The sequence below is a fragment of the Garra rufa genome, chromosome 13 (assembly GCF_049309525.1).
Source record: "Garra rufa chromosome 13, GarRuf1.0, whole genome shotgun sequence".
Taxonomy (NCBI): domain Eukaryota; kingdom Metazoa; phylum Chordata; class Actinopteri; order Cypriniformes; family Cyprinidae; genus Garra; species Garra rufa.
This window is the reverse complement of record NC_133373.1, coordinates 31,116,598-31,140,175: the sequence shown is the minus strand read 5'-3', so window position 1 is coordinate 31,140,175 and position 23,578 is coordinate 31,116,598. Positions and strand designations below refer to the sequence as shown.

Genomic DNA, 23,578 nt, shown 5'->3' with positions numbered 1-23,578 from the left:
TATATTCCAGATTTTCAAATAGATGTATCTCGGCCAAATATTGTCCTATCCTAACAAACTATACATCAATAGAAAGCTTATTTATTGAGCTTTAATATGATGTATATATCTCAGTTTTGTAAAATTTAACCTTATGACTGGTTTTGTGGTCCTGGGTCACATATTAGCCTAATATTTCACCTACCTGACTGGAAATGATAAGAATGAACACAAATGTTGTCAAGATTCTTGCCCTGGTTCAGTTTGGCTAACCACAAATGCCTTTTGTTTCTCAAACAGTTTTTTGCACTCTTCTCCTTGATTTGTTTTAACTTTTGGCAGTTTATAGTACTCTGAAAGTTTTTCCCGGTCTGACCGATTAGTACAGCCCAAAACATAAAAATAATTGACCAACAATTAATTTTCAGCAGCAATAATCAGCAAAGTCTCTTTGGTTCAGCAGCATTGTTTATGTTTAGTGCCTCCAATATGGTGTGTCGTGAAAACACTTTATAATGCAGAAAAAACATGGATCTTTATTTGTTGTTATTAGTTTATCGCAATATTAATATCATACGAATTTCAGACAAGTTTGCCTCTAGAACCACTGCTGTCAATTAAATTGTTTGTTAAATGATTGGCAAAAACCTACTTTTGCTAACTAGTTCTAGGTTTTTTTCTTAATGTGAGGAAAAACATTGCAGTACAATTCTCTGGACTCTCTAGGTCAATAATTATCAAAAGAAAATTTTAACTGTACCCTTTGGGAGGCTATAACTGGGTAGTTTAGAAAAGGGGCCTGTCCAAATTTACCCAAAATTTTATAAAGCCTAAAGGAAAACTCAAATCTTCACGAAACCTGGTGAGCACATTAGACAGCTGATCAGCTAGCTGGTGCTTTAACAGTTAAAAAGGACTCAGAAACACTGTATTTCTATGGTAGTGGTATATTATGGTGATTTAGATGGGTACAGCCTTGCTTAATATGTAATGTCTTTTTCCTTAAGCTTAAAACCCAGTAAAGCGCTTGAACCCCAGTAATCGCTGCTTGCAGCTATATTAATTAAAAATATTATTTTAAATTTATAACTAAAAAAAATCATTTCTGAGGAAAAAAATAAATAAGGTTGTGACAAAAATGTAAAATATTCTACTGTGTACTGTGACTTGACTTACTTGAGACTTGAGCATGTTTGACTTACCCCTACCTCTAGATTGACTCAGCCTAATTCATCTCTGTTGTTACATAAATTAAGACATTTTGCATTGACTTGTGTAGCCAAATGGATTGTTGAGTGTTGTAGCTCAGTTCTTTTTTTGTTATCCATTAAAGGTCTCAGTACTTGGACACTGAAGTAGCTTAAAAATGTTTGAGTGTCATTGCATTAAATGGCTAAATATCAAACAAATTGGTGCTCATTTTAGAGTGCTTGAAAAATGATGCAAAACCTTTCTCAGAATCAACATCCCTTTTTTCTGTTACTTTAGAAAACAAATCTATATTTATTAAATACTTGCAAGGAGAGAACTTGTAAAAAAAAAAAAAAAAGTGAAAAATGTTAATATTTGTGAATTTGGCTTTTTAACATGCATTTGACAGGAATCTGCCACTAGGGGTCCCCTTTTTCCATTTCCACATCTCCAGATTATTTACGTGGAGATGACAGGAAAGGTCATTTGTTGTGAGAGGGCTAGACGTTGTTTGGGGAGATTAGAAATGGCAATGAATAGATCTTTTTAAGGAAAAAAAGAGAGGCGGCTGGTGGTCGTGGTGGATGAAGAACGGGGTGAAAGATGCAGGCCAAGGTTGAAGCAGCCTGGCAGGCTTGAGTTACTATGACTCAGCTTCAGCTGCTTGCACAGTCTCACAGGAAATAAAGAGATGCTGGGATGGAGCTTGTTTTAATGTGTATTGTCACACTTGACTAAAGAGGCGGCAACAGTGGAGTGTGTTGTAACACAGATTTAGCATACATGCATTGAGGGTATGTAGAATATAAGAGAAATGGATAGGATGTCAGAAAGAAAGACTTAATTATGGGGTCATTTTTGCAGTACCTTTTGATTGTTTAAAGAGATAGTTCACCCAAAAGGTTCAATTCTGTTAATAATTATTTACCCTATTGTTGTTCCAAACCCCGTAAGACCTGCATTCATCTTCAGAACGCAAATTAAGATATTTTTGATAAAATCTGAGAGCTTTCTGACTGCATAGACATCAGCGCAACTGACACATTCAAAGCCCAGAAATGTAAAATTGTTATTTTTGTTTTCTTTGCACACAAAAAGTATACTCGTAGCTTCATAAAATTAAGGTTGAACCACTGATGTCACATGGACTATTTTAACTATGTCCTTACTACCTTTCTGGGCCTTGAACGTGTCAGTTGCATTGCTATCTATGCAGAGTCAGAAAGCTCTCAGATTTCATCAAAAATATCCCAATTTGTGTTCTGAAGATAAACAAAGGTTTTATGGGTTTGGAAAGACTTCAGGGTGAGTAATCAATGACAGAATTTTCATTTTTGGGTGAACTATTCCTTTAAATATATTTGAAATGACACATGTAATGATTTAATTTAAACTATATTAACTTTATTATCTTAGTCATCACATCAAAATAAGTATTTCTTTTAAAGAACAAAAGATTTTTAAAACAATTTAAAGTAAGACTTATAATTTGACATTATTACAAAGTGCACTTTTTAAGAGTACATAAATGTGTTAAAGTAATTAAATATTCTCTTTAGAGAATTAGGTGGCCTTTTATTTGATTCATATTATAAACAAGTAGAGTGTTTAAAAAAATATACTGCAAGTGCATATTCAGTACTGTAACAGTTAAGTACACTTTTATGGTAATGAACAAATGACTTTAAGGACAGAGGAAGAAATCTATTAAATTAAATTAATTAAAACAATATTACCAATAAAACCGGTTTTACTTGAAACATTTTGATTAGAAAATTAAAAAAAGAATATACACTGCCAGTCAAAAGTTTTTGAACAGTAAGATTTTTAATCTTTTTTTTTTTTAAATAAGTCTCTTTTGCTCACTAAGCCTGCATTCATTTGATCCAAAATACAGCAAATGCAGTAATTTTGTAAAATATTTTTACTATTTAAAATAACTGCTTTCTATTTGAATATATTTTAAAATGTAATTTATTCCTGTGATCAAAGCTAAATTTTCTGCACCATTACTCCAGTCTTTAATGTCACGTGATCCTTCAGAAATCATTCTAATATGCTGATTTGCTGCTGAAGAAACATTTTATTATTATTATCATATTTAAAACAGTTGAGTACATTTTTTCAGGATTCTTTGATGAATAGAAAGAGCCAAAGATCATCATTTATCTGAAATACAAAGCTTTTGTAACATTATACACTACCATTTTGGGAAATAAATTATAGAAATTAATAATTTCATTTAGCAAGAATGCTTAGACATTTCTACTGTTACAAAGATTTTTTTTTTTTTTTTCAGATAAATGCTGTAATTCTAAACTTTCTGAAAAACCCTACTTGTCTGTTTTCAACATAATATTTTTTGAGCAGCAAATCAGAATATCACAATGATTTCTGAAGGATCATGTGACTGGAGTAATGATGCTAAAAATCAGCTTTGAAACCCCATGAATAAATGACATTTTAAAATATATATAAATAGACAATATTTCAAAATTTGACTGTTTTTGCTGTACGTAAAATAAATGCAGATAAAAAGATGCAGGCTTGGTGAGCAGAAGAGACTTCTTTAAAAAAAAAAAACATGTAAAATCTAACTGTACAAAAACTTTTGACTGGTAGTGTACATCTAAAATATTTCTAAATAAATTACCAGTTTAAAATGTTATGTACATAAGAAGGAGACCAAATGTACAGCATAATGGAAAAGACCAGTGCTCTTTGTAGATTTGAGACTCCTGTGTTGTTTTCTTTCTTTCTTTCTCTCTGTTTTGTCTGCACTGATATTCCCGTATTTCCACCACATTTGTGTTTCTCTAAAACATCTTTATCTTTCAAACGCCATTCCTCTTCCCCACGAAGCCTGCAGTCCAGTCCAGAGTCTTCTCTCTCCGGCACATTGTACATAAAACCCGTATCAGTCTTCTGTACTCAGTCTTTCTCTTTCTCTAGCACCCTCCCCCTCTCCTCCCTCATTCCAGTCCTCTAGAGGAACATTGTTTCTCTTGCCATGTTTTAGAGCGCCTGGTACTCAGAGTCTACCGCAAAGCCTTATGTAAGTCGCCCTCCCTTCTCGCACGTTCATTTTACCCAAACATCACCCTCCATCTCAGTCCTCCCTCGTCCTTCCCTCCCTGAGAAGCACGGGCGGTAGTCCGACGGATTGCATTAAACGGCCGCATGTGTAATCTCTGAGGGTTAGGACTGTGTGTGATCTTTCTCGGCTCGCCACAGGAACGTGTCAAAGATCTGGACAGATCCGGTGAAGCCGTGCTAATGTGTTGCTGTGAGTGCTGGGGCGGAAGTGCAGGATTTGCTGTATGATTTGGACTCTGCTGACTACTTAATAGTGGGCTTGTTTTGTGGTTGCAGGACATCGGGCGGGGGAAGAGCACTAGAGCACTATGCAGCATCACTTACAGAAAGGAGAGAGGGGGAGGGGTGATGAAGGTGTAGAGAAAGTGAGACAGGGAGGGTGGGGATGAAATTGAAAGGGTGAATGAGAAGAGGGGGCTGAGGCGGTAGATGAGGAGAGGATGTGAAATTTAGTGAGAGTGACTCGAAGACGGAGCGAAGGCGTGACGTTTGACTTAATGTGACAGCAAGAGAACATGTTGGTTCAGTGAGATATAAACAGCAGGAGGACAGACTGAGCGCTTAGGGGAGTTTAAACTATTTTGAAGAAAATGTTTATGGTACACTGTAGGAAAAATGATTTTTCAAAGTTGTAAATGTAACAGAAAAGAAATAGTGGTAACACTTTACAATACGATTTTATATTTATTAGTTAATGTATTAACTAACATTGAGCAATACATTTATTACACTGTTTATTAATCTTTATTAATGTTAGTTAATAAAAATATAGCTGTTAATTGTATGTTCCTGTAAGTTCACAACAGCTTGAGATTATAATAATCATTGAAATGCTAAAATTAACTAAGATTAATAAATGTTGTCGAAGTACTGTTCATTCTTAGTTCATGTTAACTAATGGAGTTAAAGGAGAACTCCGGTGTGATTTTGACCTAAAGTGTATTGAATCATGATACCGAGTGTGAACGTACCTCGCATATCTCATCTCGGTTTGTGTCCAGCTGTCCGAAATCTGGGGTCAGTTAGCCGATGCTCACAACAGGTTGTCAATGAGAGTCAACAGGGCATCGGAATAGCCATGTAAATAAATCACTGTTTTACGCCATTTACGAGGCACAAAGTAGCTCCACACTTCATTGGTAGACTTCCAAGGGCCCTGACATTTAAAACGAGACATTGAGAACTCAGAAAAAGCACAGGTAGTTTATTTACAAGAAGATTTATACAGACATTTTCCACCAGGAACAGACCGGTCGCCCCCATCTTAAATTTAGTCACGATAAGTCGAGTGTCGAGCACGAAGGAAACTACAACCTGATAAGTTGATAACCTGATAAATTCCTTGGTGCTCGACACTCGACTTATCGTGACTAAGTTCAAGATGGCGACGACCGGATTTTATCTTCCAGTTACTGTCTGTATAAATCTTCTTGTAAATAAACTACCGGTGCTTTTTCTGAGTTCTCAATGTCTCGTTTTAAATGTCAGGGCCCTTGGAAGTCTACCAATGAAGTGTGGAGCTACTTTGTGCCTCGTAAATGGCGTAAAACAGTGATTTATTTACATGGCTATTCCGATGCCCTGTTGACTCTCATTGACAACCTGTTGTGAGCATCGGCTAACTGACCCCAGATTTCGGACAGCTGGACACAAACCGAGATGAGATATGCGAGGTACGTTCACACTCGGTATCATGATTCAATACACTTTAGGTCAAAATCACACCGGAGTTCTCCTTTAACTAATGTTAAAGGAGAAGTTCACTTCTAGAACAAAAATTGACAGATAATCAGATGATTTACTCACCCCCTTGTTATCTATGATGTTCATGTCTTTCTTTCTTCAGGCGTAAGGAAATTATGTTTTTTGAGGAAAACATTTCAGGATTTCTCTCCATATGGTGCCTGCAATTTTTAACTTTCAAAATGCAGCTTTGAAGGGCTCTAAATGATCCCAGCCATGAAATAAGGGTCTTATCTAGCGAAACAATTGGTCATTTTCTTAAAAAATATATAATTTATATACCTTTTAACCTCAAATGCTCGTCTTGTCTAGCTCTTTGTGAACTTTGTGTATTCTGGTTTAAGACAGTATGTCGAAAAACTCCCATCTCATTTTCTCCTCCAACTTTAAAATCATCCTACATTGCTGTTTTACCTTTTTTTGTAAAGGACGTTTTATCACCTTTGCATGTTCACTTTGTAAACACTGGGTTGGTACTTCTGCAATGATGTAGGACTCTAACTGTCTTAAACCGAAATACACAGTTCACGCAGAGCTAGACAAGACAATTTGAGGTTACAAACTATATAAACTCTCATTTTTTTTTAATAACCAATCGTTTCACTAGATAAGACCCATTTTCCTTGGCTGGGATCATTTAGAGCCCTTTGAAGCTGCATTTAAACTGAATTTTGGAGGTTCAAACTTGCAGGCTCCAATGAAATCCACTATATGGAGAAAAATCCTGAAATGTTTTCCTCAAAAAATTAATTTCTTTACGACTGAAGAAAGAAGGACATGAACATCTTGGATGACAAGATGTAAATATTTGTTCTGGAAGTGAACTTCTCCGTGAACCTTACTGTAAAGTGTTTTTTAACCTAAAGATTTAAAGTTGAATTCAAAATGTGGCTTGCCATTTCTTTGTAATTATTTACAAGCAATTTCTGAGTGAAAATATTTTTAAAATAATGTTATTTTTTTCTGTGTATTCTATTATTTTTAGGGATTTTCTAATGTTTTATCTAGAAGCCCTTAATATGATGATCCTCTTGTCACAAGAAAGGAATGTATTAATCTATTTTCACATTTTGGTTATTAAGGTTTTTTTTTTTAAAAGAAAAGAAGTCAACAGATTCAGATAATTGCGTTTACTCTAATAATTTCTGGCAGTAAATATTAAAATTCAGTAATTAAGTAGTAATTTAAAAGTTTATGGTTAATAATATTTTTAAATGTTTTTATGCAGACCAAGGCTGCATTTATTTTATCAAATATATAATTATTTTTTTTTAATTTAACTTAACTATTGTTTAAAAATTACTATATGGCTGGCTTAAAATGAACCCAAAATTAAAAATCAGACACAAAATTACTAGAGGCATCAGCAATAATTAAAAGGTGCACATGTATGAATAAGTCATAAAAAAGTTTATAATTTATTATTCAACTTATTAATAGAGGTTCATATATTAAACATATTAATAAATGTTAATTTTCAGTATATTTAGGGGTTCGAGCATGTAGTGCTGAAACCCTATTGTAATTGTAAGGATTTTTACTGAACAGGCAGCCTAGCCGTAAGGCCTAGAGACTTGAAACTTGGTCAGAAGATAAAGCAAAAATCGAGGAGAACCTGACAAAGTATCAGCCCTGTCGGACCATAGTTGGCGCTACAGTGCAAAAAAATAACATTTTTGGGATAATCTCGTAAACCGTTTGTCGTAGACTCAAAAACTTTACATCGTTGCGTTCCTTGGGTCAAAAGTGTATCACGTACGGTTGACCCCGAAAACTGGACGTATGTCCGAAACCTACTTTTGCGAACTAGTCCTAGGTTTTTCACCCGATCGGAACCAAACCAGTGCAGAAATACTTTTCACTCACAGTCACAAAGGGCCACCAAAATGTTCGAAAGTGAGGGGCCACTTTTACTAAAATGGCTATAACTTTTGAATGGAATGAGATATCTTCACCAAACTTGGTACACATGTGTATAAGCTCAAAATTGCGGAGCTATAAGACGGAAAAAAAAAACATATTTTTGGCTATAAATACACAGCGGTTAGTCCGATCAACTTGAAAATTGGTATGCATACTCTTGGACCAAAGGGGCACAAGTGTCTATAAGGACATTGGCGTATCTCAAAACACATGGCCGCCATTGGCCAATGAAGTTTGAGACCCTATTTGACAAGGTTAACGGAGGTCGATCGGAACGAAACTCGGTGGGCATGTTCGACTCATGGCCCTAAATGTCTGTAAGAATTTTGAAAGAAATCGGCCACTAGTTGGTGCTAACGAGTTTTTTGGCTCTGTAATCCCGTGGCGTTTCACACATCCACACAATATACATATAATTTGATAGATCTCCTCATGCCGAGAAACTTTGCCTCAATAAACATAGCTGTCAATCAAATCGTTCATTAATTATTCACAAAACCTACTTTTGCGAACTAGTCCTAGGTTTTTCGCCCGATCTGGATTAAACCACTGCAGTAATATTCTCTGGACTCTCTAGATCAATAATTATCAAAAAAAAAATTTGAATTTTGTCCTTTGGTTGGCTATAATGGGCTCATTTAGTAAAGGGGGCATGACAATATATACCCAAAAGCCTATAAAACCTAAACAAAAACTCAAAACTTTACAAAAATTGGTGACAACATGTACCTGATGACTCTTAACAAGCATGCAACGTTTCATGAAGATCGGACCATAGGTGGCGCTATAACAGTTAAAAATGTGTCCAAAATATGAAAATTCTATATTAAATGACCTCAAATCGCTACAATAAAAAATATGCTCATCTATTCACTCAAACACTAGATCTTCACATCATATGCCATTTATTTCATGTTGGCCTACACCCTAACAGCATAAAAGCCAAAAAAGGCCTTAAATGCTCGAACCCCGCTAAATGCTGCTTGCAGCTTTAATTTATTATTATTTTGGATTCATTCTAAGCAAGAAATATAGTATTTTTTATCATCAATATTTAAAATAGTTTTTTTCAGGATTTTTTGATTAATTGAAAGATCCAAAGATCAACATTTATCTGAAATAAAAAGCTTTTGTAGCATTTTACACTATACCATTCATAAAGAAAATACATTACAGAAATTAATACATCTATTTAGCAAGGAAACTTTTTTTTAGATAAATGCTGTTCTTCTGAACTTTCTATTCATCAAAGAAACCTGAAAAAAATTATACTCAGCTCTTTTCAACATAATAATAATAAATGTTTTTGAGCAGCAAATCAGAATATTAGAATCATTTCTGAAGGATCATGTAACACTGAAGACTGGAGTAATGGTGCTAAAAATTCAGTTTTGAAATCACAGGAATAGATTACATTTTAAAATATATTTAAATAGGATCAAATAAATGCAGGCTTGGTGAGCAGAAGAGACTTCTTTAAAAACATGAACAATCTTACTGTTCAAAAACTTTTGACTGATAGTGTATATATAGATACTTTTTTGTTAAAATGATTCTTTGATAACTAAAAAAGTTCAAATAAACAATGTTTATTATCACTTTGATGCATCCTTGTTAAATAAAAGTATTAATTGCTTAAAAAACTGTCCCCAAACATCTGTATGATATGTGTGTTTAACTATAGACAGATAGACAACATTTTGTACACAGTAATGCAACAAGCGGCCACTCTTTACAGATATTTTGCTGTGTCTCAGGTTAGTCCTTTGGCTGAGAGAGGTTGCATCTTCGTCGTAAATCTCTAGCATCTTTAATTACCTCTGGGTCAGCAAAAAAGCACACTAAAGCACCTCGTTCATCAGCCAGCCCCACACACAAGGCCAGAATGAAAGAAAATCACATTTGTTTTTCCTCAGGAGGGACTGCAGCTCACAGCACTCATTTTATTAACCTGAAGGGCAGGATTTCACAAAGGAAAACGCACCATTCCCTGTCTCACACGTCTGTCGGTTCCCATTCGAAATAAAGCGTGACGCACACTGCCAACTGGCATTATCACATATCCATAGGATCATTCAACAGATGAAGGTTTGTTTACAAACACACAGGCCTATAGAAAACCAGCAGCTGAGACATTATTTAGAAAAACCACATGTATCTCATCTTCATAATCCATTACTGTAATCACTTCTTTTTTCTTTTTAGTGAGACGACTCCACTTTGAAAATGGTGGGTAAACTCAGAGTCTGTCCGACTACAAATGCCTGCAGTGTGGATATTTTTATGCTAATGAATATTTAATGTAGCTCAGTGTTGCCTGATATTGCAACACCTTTTCCAAATGTCTCATACAGAAAGTCTGTGATGATACAAGAGACATGAGCTTGCATCTGGTTAGCGCCAATGTTTAAACATAAAAATGATTGGAAACAAAGCTTTACTAATGGCTGTTTTCAATAAATCGAATATATAGTGATAAGCTCTGAATTTCTGCCGCATTCATTCTTTTTGTATCCGTACTTCATTAGCTTGGAGTGTACCTCTGTTTATCAAGTGTTTATTAGTTCTTTATAACACACCGTGACAGCATATGTGATTAATTAAGTTCTCAAAAGCTTCTGAAGAAGTTTTCCGATAAACTTTAGACATCTTGCTGTTTGCGCTAAGCATTATCTTGTGTTGTTGTTCTTTCCTAATGGAACTAAATTAGGCTGATGTGTCTTGATTATTTTATCGCAGCAGGAAATTCATCCTTATTAATCTTGTCTAACCAAACAGGACGGTTCAAGGTGGCGAGCTGAAACAGAGACTATAAAAGAAGGAATGGGAGAAATCATATTAACTACAGGTAAGGAAGTCCAGTCTTTTAGTTTTTCTGTTTTATTTATTTATTTCTATCATGACAACTCTCTGAAGACTTTATCGTGGTTATGGATATGACAATGTTAATGTATTTGGTCTTGTTGTAGTTGATCTGCTACACTGTTGCTTGTGAATTGCTGATGCTGTTAATTATTGCTGTTGTTGTAGATTATTACTGCTGCTGATGCTGCTGAAAAGCAAGTACAGAAACGTATACATTGCTGTCAGTCGATACAGTGCTGTCAGTATTTAGACATATTGCTGCTGCACAAGTAGCATATATAATAACCCGTAGCAGATCTATACAGGTGGAGCTGGGGAGGTGGAGGGTGTCAGAGGAACTACGCTCTAGTGAATGCTAACCAGGTATTTAAATATAAAGCAGCAAGCTCATTAGCTGTTTATGCAACATGAACCAGCTTCTGCCAAGTAATTTAATGCTGTGAATATCATCAGTTTTCATTAAGGACCCATCAGCCTGCGCCAGAGTTTTATGACAGAACTTGGCATTTATTTTCATTTTTGATTTTTTGAATGATTATTGATTATAAATTATTATTAAGTGGTAAATAAAAAAAATATTGGACTACATTTTACAAGAAAATACACTTTTCTTTTTCCAAATTTTACTTGCCATTTCTATAGTTATTTTGGTGTAGCTTGTTTTTAGTATGTTTTTTGACTAAACAAGCTGAATTGATGATTACATCATTGCCATATTTTATTACAGAGTTTAAATCTGTTATTAAAACATACTCTTGTCAAGATTTTACTCATTCCCCATTCAAGTAGGCTAAGAAAACAGCAGGGGCTGTAACCAGTGAACTCAATTGCTTTTAAAAAAAATTCTCAGAAATTAAAATGTACTCATCCTTAGGCCATCAAAGATGTAGATGAGTTTGTTTCTTCATTGGAAAACAGATCTGGAGACGTGTAGAATTGCATGCAGTGAATGGGTGCTGTCAGAATGAAAGTACAAACAGCTGATAAAACATCACAATAATCCACAAGTAATTCACAACTCCAGTCCACCAATTATCTTAATAAGCTGTGTGTTTGTAAGAAACAAATCCATCATTTAGGCATTTTAACTTTAAAATGAGTCCATTGTCCACAATAGTGGAAAAAGTCCATCCTCTGTTGTCCTCTCACAATACAATTCACCACACTCTTAAAAATAAAGGTTCTTTATTGGCATCGATGGTTCCATGTAGAAAATGTCTGCACATTTCAAATGCAGAAAAGTTTTTTTTTATAAAATGTTCTTCAAAATGGTTCTTTTTTTAGAACTGTTCACTGAAAGGTTCTTTGGTGAACCAAAAATGGTTCTTCTATGGCATCACTACAAAAACACACTTTTGCAACCTATTTTTAAGAGTGCAGCATATTTGTTTAGAACTGTTTTGGATCATTTCTGCTTGTAAGCTGTGCTTGATCTGTGCATATTTCTCTCCTGATTCAGACAAGATGATTTTTTTCACTGGAGAAAGCAATATAATGGATAGTGGATTTGTATTTCAGCTGAAAACAATGGTTTGAAATGAAAAACGTCTTATTAATAAATTCAACCTGATCTTATGACGAAAACGCAAGATGCGAAATTCGTACCGCCATGTACGTTTTGTGACATATTCGATGTAAAATATGCACATAATGCCACTAAAAGTGTGTTCGGGTTTTTTTTTCCCCCTGAAACAGATGAACGTACATATGGTACGTTTTATGTGACGTTGGTTTTGTACATGTCACCGCAGTTCTGATTTGAAATGCCCGTTGAGTGGCGCTATAACTCTAATGCTCCGTTTTAAAATACCATCTACACTACACCTAAACCTACACGATAGTATGAACAAAAGCAAATGTGGAGCAAAAACGATACTGCAAACATGCCATTTTAGTTTGCTTTTTTAATCTCTTATCTTTCAGCTTCTTTTATGGAATTCCTACCCAAGTATTTCGCATCCTAAGTCCAATTCCGTGCCGGCTGAGCTACCGAGCAAGCTTGCCACATTAAGAAAGCGAAGCGTATGTAGCTGTAATCATAACTGTGTACGAAAACGATTACAAGTGCTCGCTGTTTTGCCACATCTAATGTTCATTTCTGTTGGAAACTGCACTGTTAAAAATAAAGGTGCTTCACGATGCCATAGAAGAACCTTTTTGTCTAAATGGTTCCATAAACAACCTTTAACATCTGAAAGACCTTTCTGTTTCTTTGTGGCAAAGAAGGTTCTTAAGATTATAAAAAGGTAAGCAAGAAATGGTTCTTTCAAGAACCTTTGACTGAATGGTTCTTTGTGGAACCAAAAATGGTTCTTCTATGGCATCGCTTGAAGAACCTTTTGAAGCACCTTTATTTTTAAGAGTGTGCAGGGATTTTGCGTCTTGCGAAAAAGTTCCCATAGGTACGTTTTCATCAGGTAGCATAAATTTGTTTCTTACAAAGATGCAACTTTTCAATTCACAAGGCATTAACTGATGGACTGATGGCGTGAGATGGTTTTATCTGCTGTTTTGAAGAAACTCATCTTTGTCCTGAATGGCCTGAAGGGCCTTGTCTAAATTTACTCTGTGATGTCTCATCATTCAGTGTCATTTTTGACTCATCAGAAATGCATAACCTTCATAATGACTAATAAGTGAATTGGTACTTGTATAACTCAACTGGTAAAGCGTGACCCTACAACACCAAGGCCGCTGGGTTTGACACATACTGACTTCTAATTGTATGCTTTGGATAAAAGCGTCTAGCAGCTTTGTACTTGACTTAGTGAAATGATACGTTTCAGGTTTGGCTCATTGCGCTCTCCTGTTCTTTTCCCACAAAGGAGCTGTCAAGCGACAGTGAGGTTTTGCTTGAGACAATAATGAAAACCCACAGCGATTAGGGGTTTATTACTTTTAATCAATTCAGCTAGCTACAAAATGTCAACCACTTCACAGACTGACAGGATACAGAGGGAGTTTTAATATTACATGCGTTGAGGACATCAATCTCACAGTTTAACCTATGTGTCATTCAGGTAAGGTATTTATTTGACTTCTTATAATAACTATTCAACATCTGAGTGATTTGGTGTGCATAGCTCTAAGTACAGAAGCAACAAAAAAAAAACTTTTTTTTGTAATGGATTATTATCATTTTTTACCAATAACAAACCACACGGGGAAAGTAAACTAACAGGATACAGTTTTCTTATAAAAGTAAGGTCTCTCAGAAATATGCGTCTTTGCTTTACATTGCAAATGATTTATTTATTTTTTTATTTTCAGAGCATCCAAAACCTATGATACAGTAAACAACCAGTCCCCACCTTTCAGAACATCATTTTCTACACCAAACTGCATATTCATTTTAGAAAACAAGTCATTTTTGCAGGACCGCCACTCCAGCCTCGTCTCGTTCCCATCCGCGTTTCCTCTTTAAGTCACTTTTGCATTATTTTACAACAAAGGTCACAGTCTGTGAATATATATCGACTGAAATGGTGGCACTATTGCAAACTTGCAGTAATATGGAACGTTCCACTGTGTCCTAATACTGAGCATGCGTTTGTCAATTTTGCTACTGCCATGATTTTTTTTTTTTTTTTTTTTGGTCATCTTTTTAAAACAAGTTTTATTTATAAGACGCTAAGATCTACCATTTGTCATGCATAACGCACAATTCACATCACTTGGAATGCAATGTTTTTACTACTACAGCTACAGAATCTAGTTGCACATTGTCTAAACAGTAACTGATTATGGTTGTGATGAGGGATATGAAACAAGGACATTGATTGTAAGTGCTCGTTGTATTAATATCATTTGCAAAATCTTTTTTCCCATTCTTCATTGTCATGACAACATCAAAATAAGGAGCATGACAGTAGCCGAGTGGTGTGACAGTTTTACCAAGACGATACTGAGATATACTGAAAAGGAAAGACAGCTTGTATACAGGTAGCATTCCTATATAGTTCCTCCAGCAAAAATTCGATATATATATATATATATATATATATATATATATATATATATACACATAGGCTATATGTATACACATAAAAGCAGATATATGTATACATACATACATACGTATATGTATACAGGCAATAAAGAGAATAAAAACTTCACAAGTGAGCAAGAGCCATCGAGTCAGCACTATATACAACCTTTGGAAAGAATGATACAGAGTATAAGAAATCATTTTACGAGGACAATCATTGAAAAAGCTGACAGACGACACATAGAACGACATTTACAATGGGGGCCGGGTGATATGTGCATGTGTGCAAACCTAGAAGGTAAATACCATGATAAGCGCATTGCCTTTTGACAAACTGCACGGTTGGTAAAAGCAGGCGGACCAGAGGCTTAGCCACTGCCGAGCATCTTTGTGGCCCTCTGGTTGGCTTCGTCAATCCTGGTCTTGTTGGAATCAGCCTGAAACAGTTACAAAAGTGCTTTATTAGCAAAATCAAGCCATTATATAGAGTTGGATTATATACAGTATGTTATTAATAGTTATTAGTCAGAAATGTACTGTATATCAGGGTTATCATAGTTAACTGAAGCGTAATACTAAAACCATAAAAAAAAAACATGAAAAGATTTTAGTTAGTTAACAAGGAAACATTTCTAATTAATAAAAACTATATAGACACTACAACTACAACTAGCTAAAATGAAAATGAAAGCTATAAATATATACATAAAATCAAATTCTAAATATTATAAAAAAAGCTACTATAAAATAGTATCTTATTTATACTAAAATAGCACTGATATATATTGTTTCATTTTTAAGTCAACCTGAATCAAAACTGATTTATAATTCATTATTTAACATCCTTATCATGGGTGCATGTTGTTACAAAGAATAAAAAAAATATTTTTTAATTTATTTAATCAAATAACAATAATGATTGTAAATAACAATTATACTTTGTCAAATTAATACGTTAATTTAGTAATTTCCAATTATTTATGTTATAGAAGTGACATTTTTAATATGTTTTAATTTATTTTGTAAAATTAATCAAAATTCTTTTAGTAATTTCCAATTATTTATTTTATAGAAGTGAAATTGTATATATAAAATATTGATTCATTTTTTAAGTCAACATGAAATCAAAACTGACATTGAATTTATTATTAACATTTTTATCATAAACATTTTAACATATTTTAATAAAAATATTTGTCTTTTTTATTAATGCTAAATAACAATATAATATAATATTTAGTCAAATTAATAAATATTATTTTAATAATTTCCAATTATTAATGTCATAGAAGTATTTTTTATATATATAAAATATTTTTTCATTTCAAGAATCAAAACTGCCATTTAATTTATTAATTACCATCCTTATAATTGGTACATGTTGTTTCAAAAAATATATATATATATTATTTCTTTAATCAAATAGCAATAATAATGTTAAATAATCTAATCTAAACTAATATTTAGTAAAATACAGAAGTGATTTTTTTTTTTTTAAATATTGTTTCATTTTTCAAGTAAAAAATAAATAAATACTGCCCATTTAATTAATTAATGAACATTCCTTATCATTGGTGCATGTTGTCTTTTTAATTTTTATCAATACATTTAGTTATATATAAAATATATCATATAATAAAATATTATATGTGACCCTGGACCACAAAACAAGTCATAAGGGTAAATTTTATTAAAACTGAGATTGATAAATCATCTGAAAGCTGAATAAATTAGATTTCCATTGATGAAATATGGGCAATATTTGGCCAAGATACAACTATACAAATATTTGGAATCTGAGGGTGCCAAAAAATCAAAATATTGAGAAAATCGCCTTTAAAGTTGTCCATATGAAGTTCTTAGCATATTACTAATCAAAATTTAAGTTTTGATATATTTACAGTAGGAAATTCACAAAATATCTTCACGGAACATGATCTTTACTTAATATCCTAATGATTTTTGTCATTAAAGAAAAATTGATAATTATAAAATATTGCAACTTAAAAACAAACAGATATTAATCTCAACTCTTAATTGTTTGAACTGAGTTTTAAAACTGCACTTTTTATAGGCTTTAAGATTGTGTGATTTATCATTGGAAAGTCTGGCCTTGAGAGCTAATCCATACCTTCTCCATGATCCTGTCAATCTGGCGGTTCTGGGTGTCAATCTCATTGCCCATATCAAGGGCCATGTGGCGCAGGTTACCAATGATTCCTCCCACCTGCTCTAAGTTCTCATCCATCTCATTTTCCCTGGCGTCATCTGTTACCCTGCATCCACAAGCACAGCAAAACGTCAATTTAAATCCACAAACACCGATAATTTGACTGCACATACACACGAGCCATCTATACAGTACATTTGACCTCTTAAGCCTTTTATTTGAGCACACGCAGCTGTTGCGACCAGATTTGTTTAACCTTTTGGCTACACGATCAAACCTCGCTCTTATCCAGCTAACCCTCTGGACAGAGCGTCCCGGAATCCGGCGCCTCTCACCTGCGGATGAAGCCTCCGCTGATGGCCATCTGTTCGCGCTCATCCACCACGCGGGCGGGCTGGCTCGCGACCACTCCATCCTGGTTGTTTCCCCAGGCCTTGCTGGCTCCGCTCTTCATTCTGCACAGAGTCGGGGGAAGCGTGAGCGCTAGGATAACCGGACACTTCCATATCAGCAGCAGTGTGTTCACACATGAACAACAAACATGGATTACCAGGCAAGCATAACAGGGATGGGCTCATTCTCAAGGGACTTTTGTCATTTGTAATGCTATATCCTGCGGACATATAACATACATGTACGTGATGCTGAGACACATACCTTTCTGAAAATGGGGGATGTAAATAGAGGTGGACAGCCATTTCCAAACAGAAAAATGGGACTCAGAGGTCACCTCTAGCCGCCCCATGGCACATGAGCTGTCACCCCTCTCAAATTATGACAAATAACAAAGAGCACAGGCCTTGGCAACAGACAACACAGAGTAACAGGACTGCCACATCAGTGGAGACAAGTGTAAATAACTTCAACAGAAAAGAAACTGGAGGAAGAGAATCCTATCTTGTCCTTTCAATGGCCACCTCTCACCTTGGTGTTTCTGACTCTTACATATGAGCTAAAATGAATATTATACTGTAGGAAAAGACAATGACAGATCAGTAACGCTATCAGATTATTAACCTAGACCCACAAATGAACGAAACTATCAATTATTGGTAATTATAGGTTCTTTTACACTGCAATTATCCAAAACAAATGCAATCTTATCAAATGTGACAACAACCTATTATGGATTATTACTATTTATTGTTGTAGACATGACAGTGGGATATTCTGATCATTTAGAGGCCAGAGGTGGGCTATGGAATATCAATAATCAAAGTGAATGAAAGATTGAAACCAATTTTATAATTGCAAACCATTTTATGTCAGTATGACAGCCTTAAAGGGACAGTTCACCCAAAAATGAAAATTACCCCATAATTTACTCACCTTCAATCCATCCTAGATGTACAGGACTTTTTTCTTTCAGACAAATACATTTAGAGTTATATTCAAAAGTGTCCTGGCTCTTTCAGTTATATATTTATAATGGCAGTGAATGGCTGTTGAGATTTTGAAGTCCAATAAAGTGCATCCCTAAAGGCCTTCTGAAGTCAATTGTTAATTTTTGTAAGAAAAATATTCATATTTAAAACTTTATAAACAATAATCTCTATCTTCCGCATTCCAGCGGATGACATAGGATGTAGGCAAGCACAATGAAAAAGAGCAAAAGAAAAATGTTGGAGGATTTCAGTTTTAGTTAGGGCTGGGCCGATAAACGATATCATATCGAATCGCGATAAAATTTATGTTAATAACGATGATAGGCTCTAGACATTTTTTGCTCGACATGGATTAATCTAAGAGCCAATCACACAGTAGAAATATGCGACAACAGCCAATCAGCGTGCAGCGTGCGTCTGCACGTCAAAGTACAAAGTTCATTTCCTACCGCACTTTGCGAAGCAAACTTAACACCAGGACGACAAGAAAAAGAGAGAGGAAGCAGCGACGAAAGTGAAACTAACTTCGAGTTATTATCCAAAGATGTTGAAATTGTCGACAAAAAAGGTAGCACGAATTCCGTTATATAAGTGGTTTGGCTACCTAAAAAGTGACTCTTAGCTCAGCTGAGAGTTTGGCGCGATTGTTAAAACTGAAACCGAAAGCAAAAAACGCACGCGAATTCAAAAGCAATTTTAATCCCCCCAATGCACGCAAATTAGGCTACATGACATATCTAGGCTGTTATTAGTATGTAGGCTATGATAGGTTGTGTATGTCTATAGCTCTGTATCATGCTTGAAATATCCGTCTCTATTTGCACTTTGAATATTTAGAGAGTAGCCTACTTAGATTATGGCTGAATTGTCTGCACTTAATACAATTAAGAAAGAACTGTGTCGTAATTTTTTGTTATTTACACTGTAGATTGTTTCAAAATGCAGTGGTTGCCTCTAATTTAAATAGCTCAACCTATAATAGAGAAAATAAACAATTGTGTTAATAATAATAATAATAAATAAATAAATAATTGTGTTACAAATGATGTTTTTACAATAATTTTATGTTTACATTTTGTACATTTACTCTCATTTACCATACTCTGTCACAACTTTTATTTTTTAAATTTATTTTAGTAAGTTGTTTTAATTTTTAAGGCCAAATCTGTAATCTGTTTTTGTTAATAAACTATACTTTAAATGTAATTTAATGAACCCTTTCATTTTTGTGGCTTTAGTCATTGTTGGGATACTATTTTAAAGCTGGCAACATCAACAGCTTATATCGAAATATATATCGTTATCGTTCAATATGGGGGAAAAATTATCGAGATTACATTTTTGCCGTATCGCCCAGCCCTAGTATCAGTATAAAGTTATAAATACGGATCGATTCACTTCAGAAGGCCTTAACCTACCGGAGCCGCGTGGAGTACTTTTTATGATGGATGGATGCACTTTATTGGACTACTGAATCTCAACAGCCATTCACTGCTATTATAAAGCTTGGAAGATCTGGGACATTTTTTAATATAACTGATTGTATTCATCTGAAAGAAGAAAGTCATATACACTTAGGATGGCTTGAGGATGAGTAAATCATGAGGTATTTTGCATTTTTGGGTGAACTATGCCTTTAAATAATCCCTTTCATAATTGTGTCAAGAAAATCATAAAGCTAATTTATAAATTCTAAACATTTATGATTGAATCTTTCGCATAAACAAGGCGGTTTGATTCATCAGCTGTTGTTCTGGCTGTGATATAGATTTTAGTTCTAATATTTCTTGATTTATCTAAAGAGAGATGGCCAAGCCTCCCACTGCAGTATTATTTATAGAGACGGACTAAAGCTACAATTCCCACGGCTGCCTTCCTTCCATTCTTTTTCTAAACAGCATGTTGAGTTTTATCTATTGTGAAGGAGCAGTTAATACTCACACATGGCAAACAGTGCTTAAAATATTGATAACCTGGAATAAATTCATTTCCCTTTTCTTTCAACTATTATCAACTGAAAATTTAATTTGATTTTAAAATAATAACTTTTTTTAACATTACAGTAATTATATTAATATGTAATTTTGTTCAAACTATGAACTAGAGAAGCTAAAAGTCTGACCCAAAATTCAACCTGCCTAAGTGCACAGGTTCATTTGTGCCTCTGCATCAGTCTGGGACTTTATGACAGGCTGTCACTTAGAAAAAAACTGAATATCTGCACTGTATCTTTCTCTGTCTGACCTAGATCTCGTCTGCTCCCCTTGGGGAAGCAGCAAAAGCATTGGCTCTCTCCACTGTACTGCGGCTATGGACTGGACTGCGTGTCCTGTTCTTTGCCAAACTATCCCTGTCAACATGAATGAGACAGGCTTGAAACTGACTTTCAGTAGGAGTTGGTCATCAGCATTGTTACTAGGCTATGCATTATTGTTCTTTAACAAATAACAGCAATTAGCAAGAGATGCATGAGCATGCATTTGGCATTCAGGGACATGCTATTTAGCAGTCATACAGGTAGCATTGATGGATGTGCTTTCAAAGTTGTAAAGAAAACGCTAGTGTATGTATGTAAAATGTCAAGCAGATGCTAAATATTTTGATCTTGTGTGTGTGAGTTGCTCTATCATTTTGAGTCGTTTTGACCAAGAAACATATTTCTGAATGAAAAGGGGAAAGTGCTTTCTAATTATATAATTATGTCTGGTGGCTGTCATTACAGAAATTGCCTCTATTCTTGACAGAAATAGGAGCTTTATACATTAAACACACATTAAATAACAGTTAATTTTAACAGTGTATATATTTATCAACATATAAAAGATTTTTAGCGACACTTACTCATTATTTTCGTAGATAATCATTCGTTTGAACGGCTTTCCTGAGGCAACGTAACGTCACGTGACATGACCTCTTCTCGTGGTTAAAACACGAATTACACGACAGATGATACCTTTTGGTAAGTTGTATTATATCTTTTATTATATTCGTTGATGTTCATTCATGTTTTTCGTCATATATTAATATAATTCGTATTATAATTAGCTATCAGTTTGTTCAACAACACAAACACAAAACAGGTTATGTATTTGCTTATAATCGCGAGAAAACGACTCAAAATGATGAGAGTGTCACGTACAATAGTCTAGGAGTTATGTTTACTATCTAGTATGGATAGTAACAATAATTTATCGGTAATACTTTACAATAAGGTGTCATTTGTTAACATTAGTAATGTATTAACTAGCATGAACGAACACTGAACAATACATTTATATACTATTTATTATTCTTTGTTAATGTTAATAAAAATGCAGTTGTTCATTGTTTGTTCACAGTGCATTAACTAATGTTAACAAACACATTTTGAGATTTTAATAATGGTTTAGTATGCTGAAATTAACATTAACTAAGATTAATAAATGCTGTAGAAGTATTGTTCTACAGCATCTATTAATTCTTCATTCTTCATTCATTCTTAGTTCATATTGACTAATGTAGCTAACTAATGAACCTTATTGTAAAGTGTAACCAGTTTATTAAATGTGACCCTGGACCACAAAACCAGTCATAAGGGTTTTTTATTTATTTATTGAGATTTATACATAATCTGAAAGTATGATGATGTATGGTTTGTTAGGATAGGACAATATTTGGCCAAGATACAACTATTTGAAGATCTAAGGGTTCAATGCATATTATCAAAAATCTAATTTTGATATATTTACAGTAGAAAATTTACAAAATATCTTCATGGAACATGATCTTTATTTAATATCCTAATGATATTTGGCATAAAAGAAAAAATGATAATTTTGACGGCTATTGCTACAAATATACCAGTGCTACTCAAGACTGGTTTTGTGGTCCAGGGTCACAAATAAAGATATATTACATAGGTTGGTTATTTTTAAATATTTCCAGTATTTTTTATTCAATTGGACTACATTTAGTGACTTACTTCAACTTCGGCACATCCATACAGTTTTTGTGATTTGGTTTAAGGTTCATTAATACCTCGATTTTAAAAGAAGGGTGGCCTAGGGTTGTGCAGCATGCCTTTTATTCATACATTTCATTGATAAATTGTCTATCAAAGGACCTGGAGAAAAAGCAATCGGGCTGCTATATTTCTGTGAGCATGTGTGACCATGCCTCATGCTCACTGTCTGTGCTTAGGATCATGGGTAGTGAACTTGGCAAGCCACCTTGGGCATGCCTGACTATAGGTCTACAGGCCTCTCAGTATGATTTATTTTAGGCAGGCAGGCAGGCAAGGCAAGCAGCACCTACTTGTTACATGGACAGGAACAAAGACCACAGAATTTTCCTAGATCGTTCAAATTCTTTTCTGCATCCTTCATGTCCTTATTGATTTGGTCCATTCCCTCCTCGATGCGTTCCAGTTGCTCTGATTAAACAACAAGTAATTTATCCCCAACAGAACGAGAGCAGGTGTCAGGAAAATAAAGGAGGGAGGAAAGAAAGAGGAAAGAGAGGACAAAGAAGAGAAGACAAAACTTCAGACAGTCACTGTGACAAAAGGAAACTCAAAATAAGGGGAAAAAAAAAACGGACGCCACCACATACGTAAGACCCTTCTGCAACATGGTCAGTACCTACTTGTTACACGGACATATGAAAAGGCCACAGCATTTCCCTAAATCTTTTAAATTTTTCTCGGCCTCCTTCATGTCTTGGTTGATATGGTTCATGCCATCTTCAACACGATCGAGTTGTTCTGGTCAGGACAAAGGGATGACAGCAGTGGAATGAATTTACTGGCTTTTTTTTTTACAGGTATATATGAGAAATGAGCACTGCTGAACTGGATGCGAAATTGTTCAATGCATCTAGAGGGGACGCATGCATTAGAATGAACCTACATATGCAAAAAAGAGTTAGGAAAGAGTTAAAATAGCAAGACTTCATCCTTTATTTATTTAGAGATGCATAGACGTCAACATGAAATCAAAACGGACCCTATTTACTTAATGCATGTTTCTGGTCTCATTGTAAACCATTTATCTGTCCATGTACTTTCTTAATCTTTAATTAAAAAGTAATAACCACATTGGACAATCTTTACTAGCAGTTTTAAGTTTCTAAATTTACGTTTTTTTGCTAACTCAAATTCATTTCTGGCATGTATGGCCATTTACATCCTTTGTCACTCAAAATACATCAAATTTTGTAAGTAAAATAGGTTGCAAATGGCAATTCACGTTGACTTTTTAC

The 23,578-nt window shown here is 34.5% G+C and overlaps 1 protein-coding gene across 1 annotated transcript in view; it reads right to left on the bottom strand.

Annotated features, from left to right (window-relative positions):
• Positions 1–13,678: 13,678 nt before the first annotated feature.
• The window catches only part of snap25a (synaptosome associated protein 25a), a 36,034-nt gene continuing 26,134 nt past the window's right edge, over positions 13,679–23,578 (bottom strand). Inside the window, exons 5-8 of the mRNA XM_073852899.1 lie at positions 22,634–22,751; positions 17,291–17,410; positions 16,917–17,061; positions 13,679–15,222 (exon numbers count right to left, since the gene is read on the bottom strand). Coding sequence (XP_073709000.1) covers positions 15,154–15,222; positions 16,917–17,061; positions 17,291–17,410; positions 22,634–22,751 — 452 coding nt within the window. The 3' untranslated portion in view covers positions 13,679–15,153. The remainder of the gene's footprint in view (positions 15,223–16,916; positions 17,062–17,290; positions 17,411–22,633; positions 22,752–23,578) is intronic.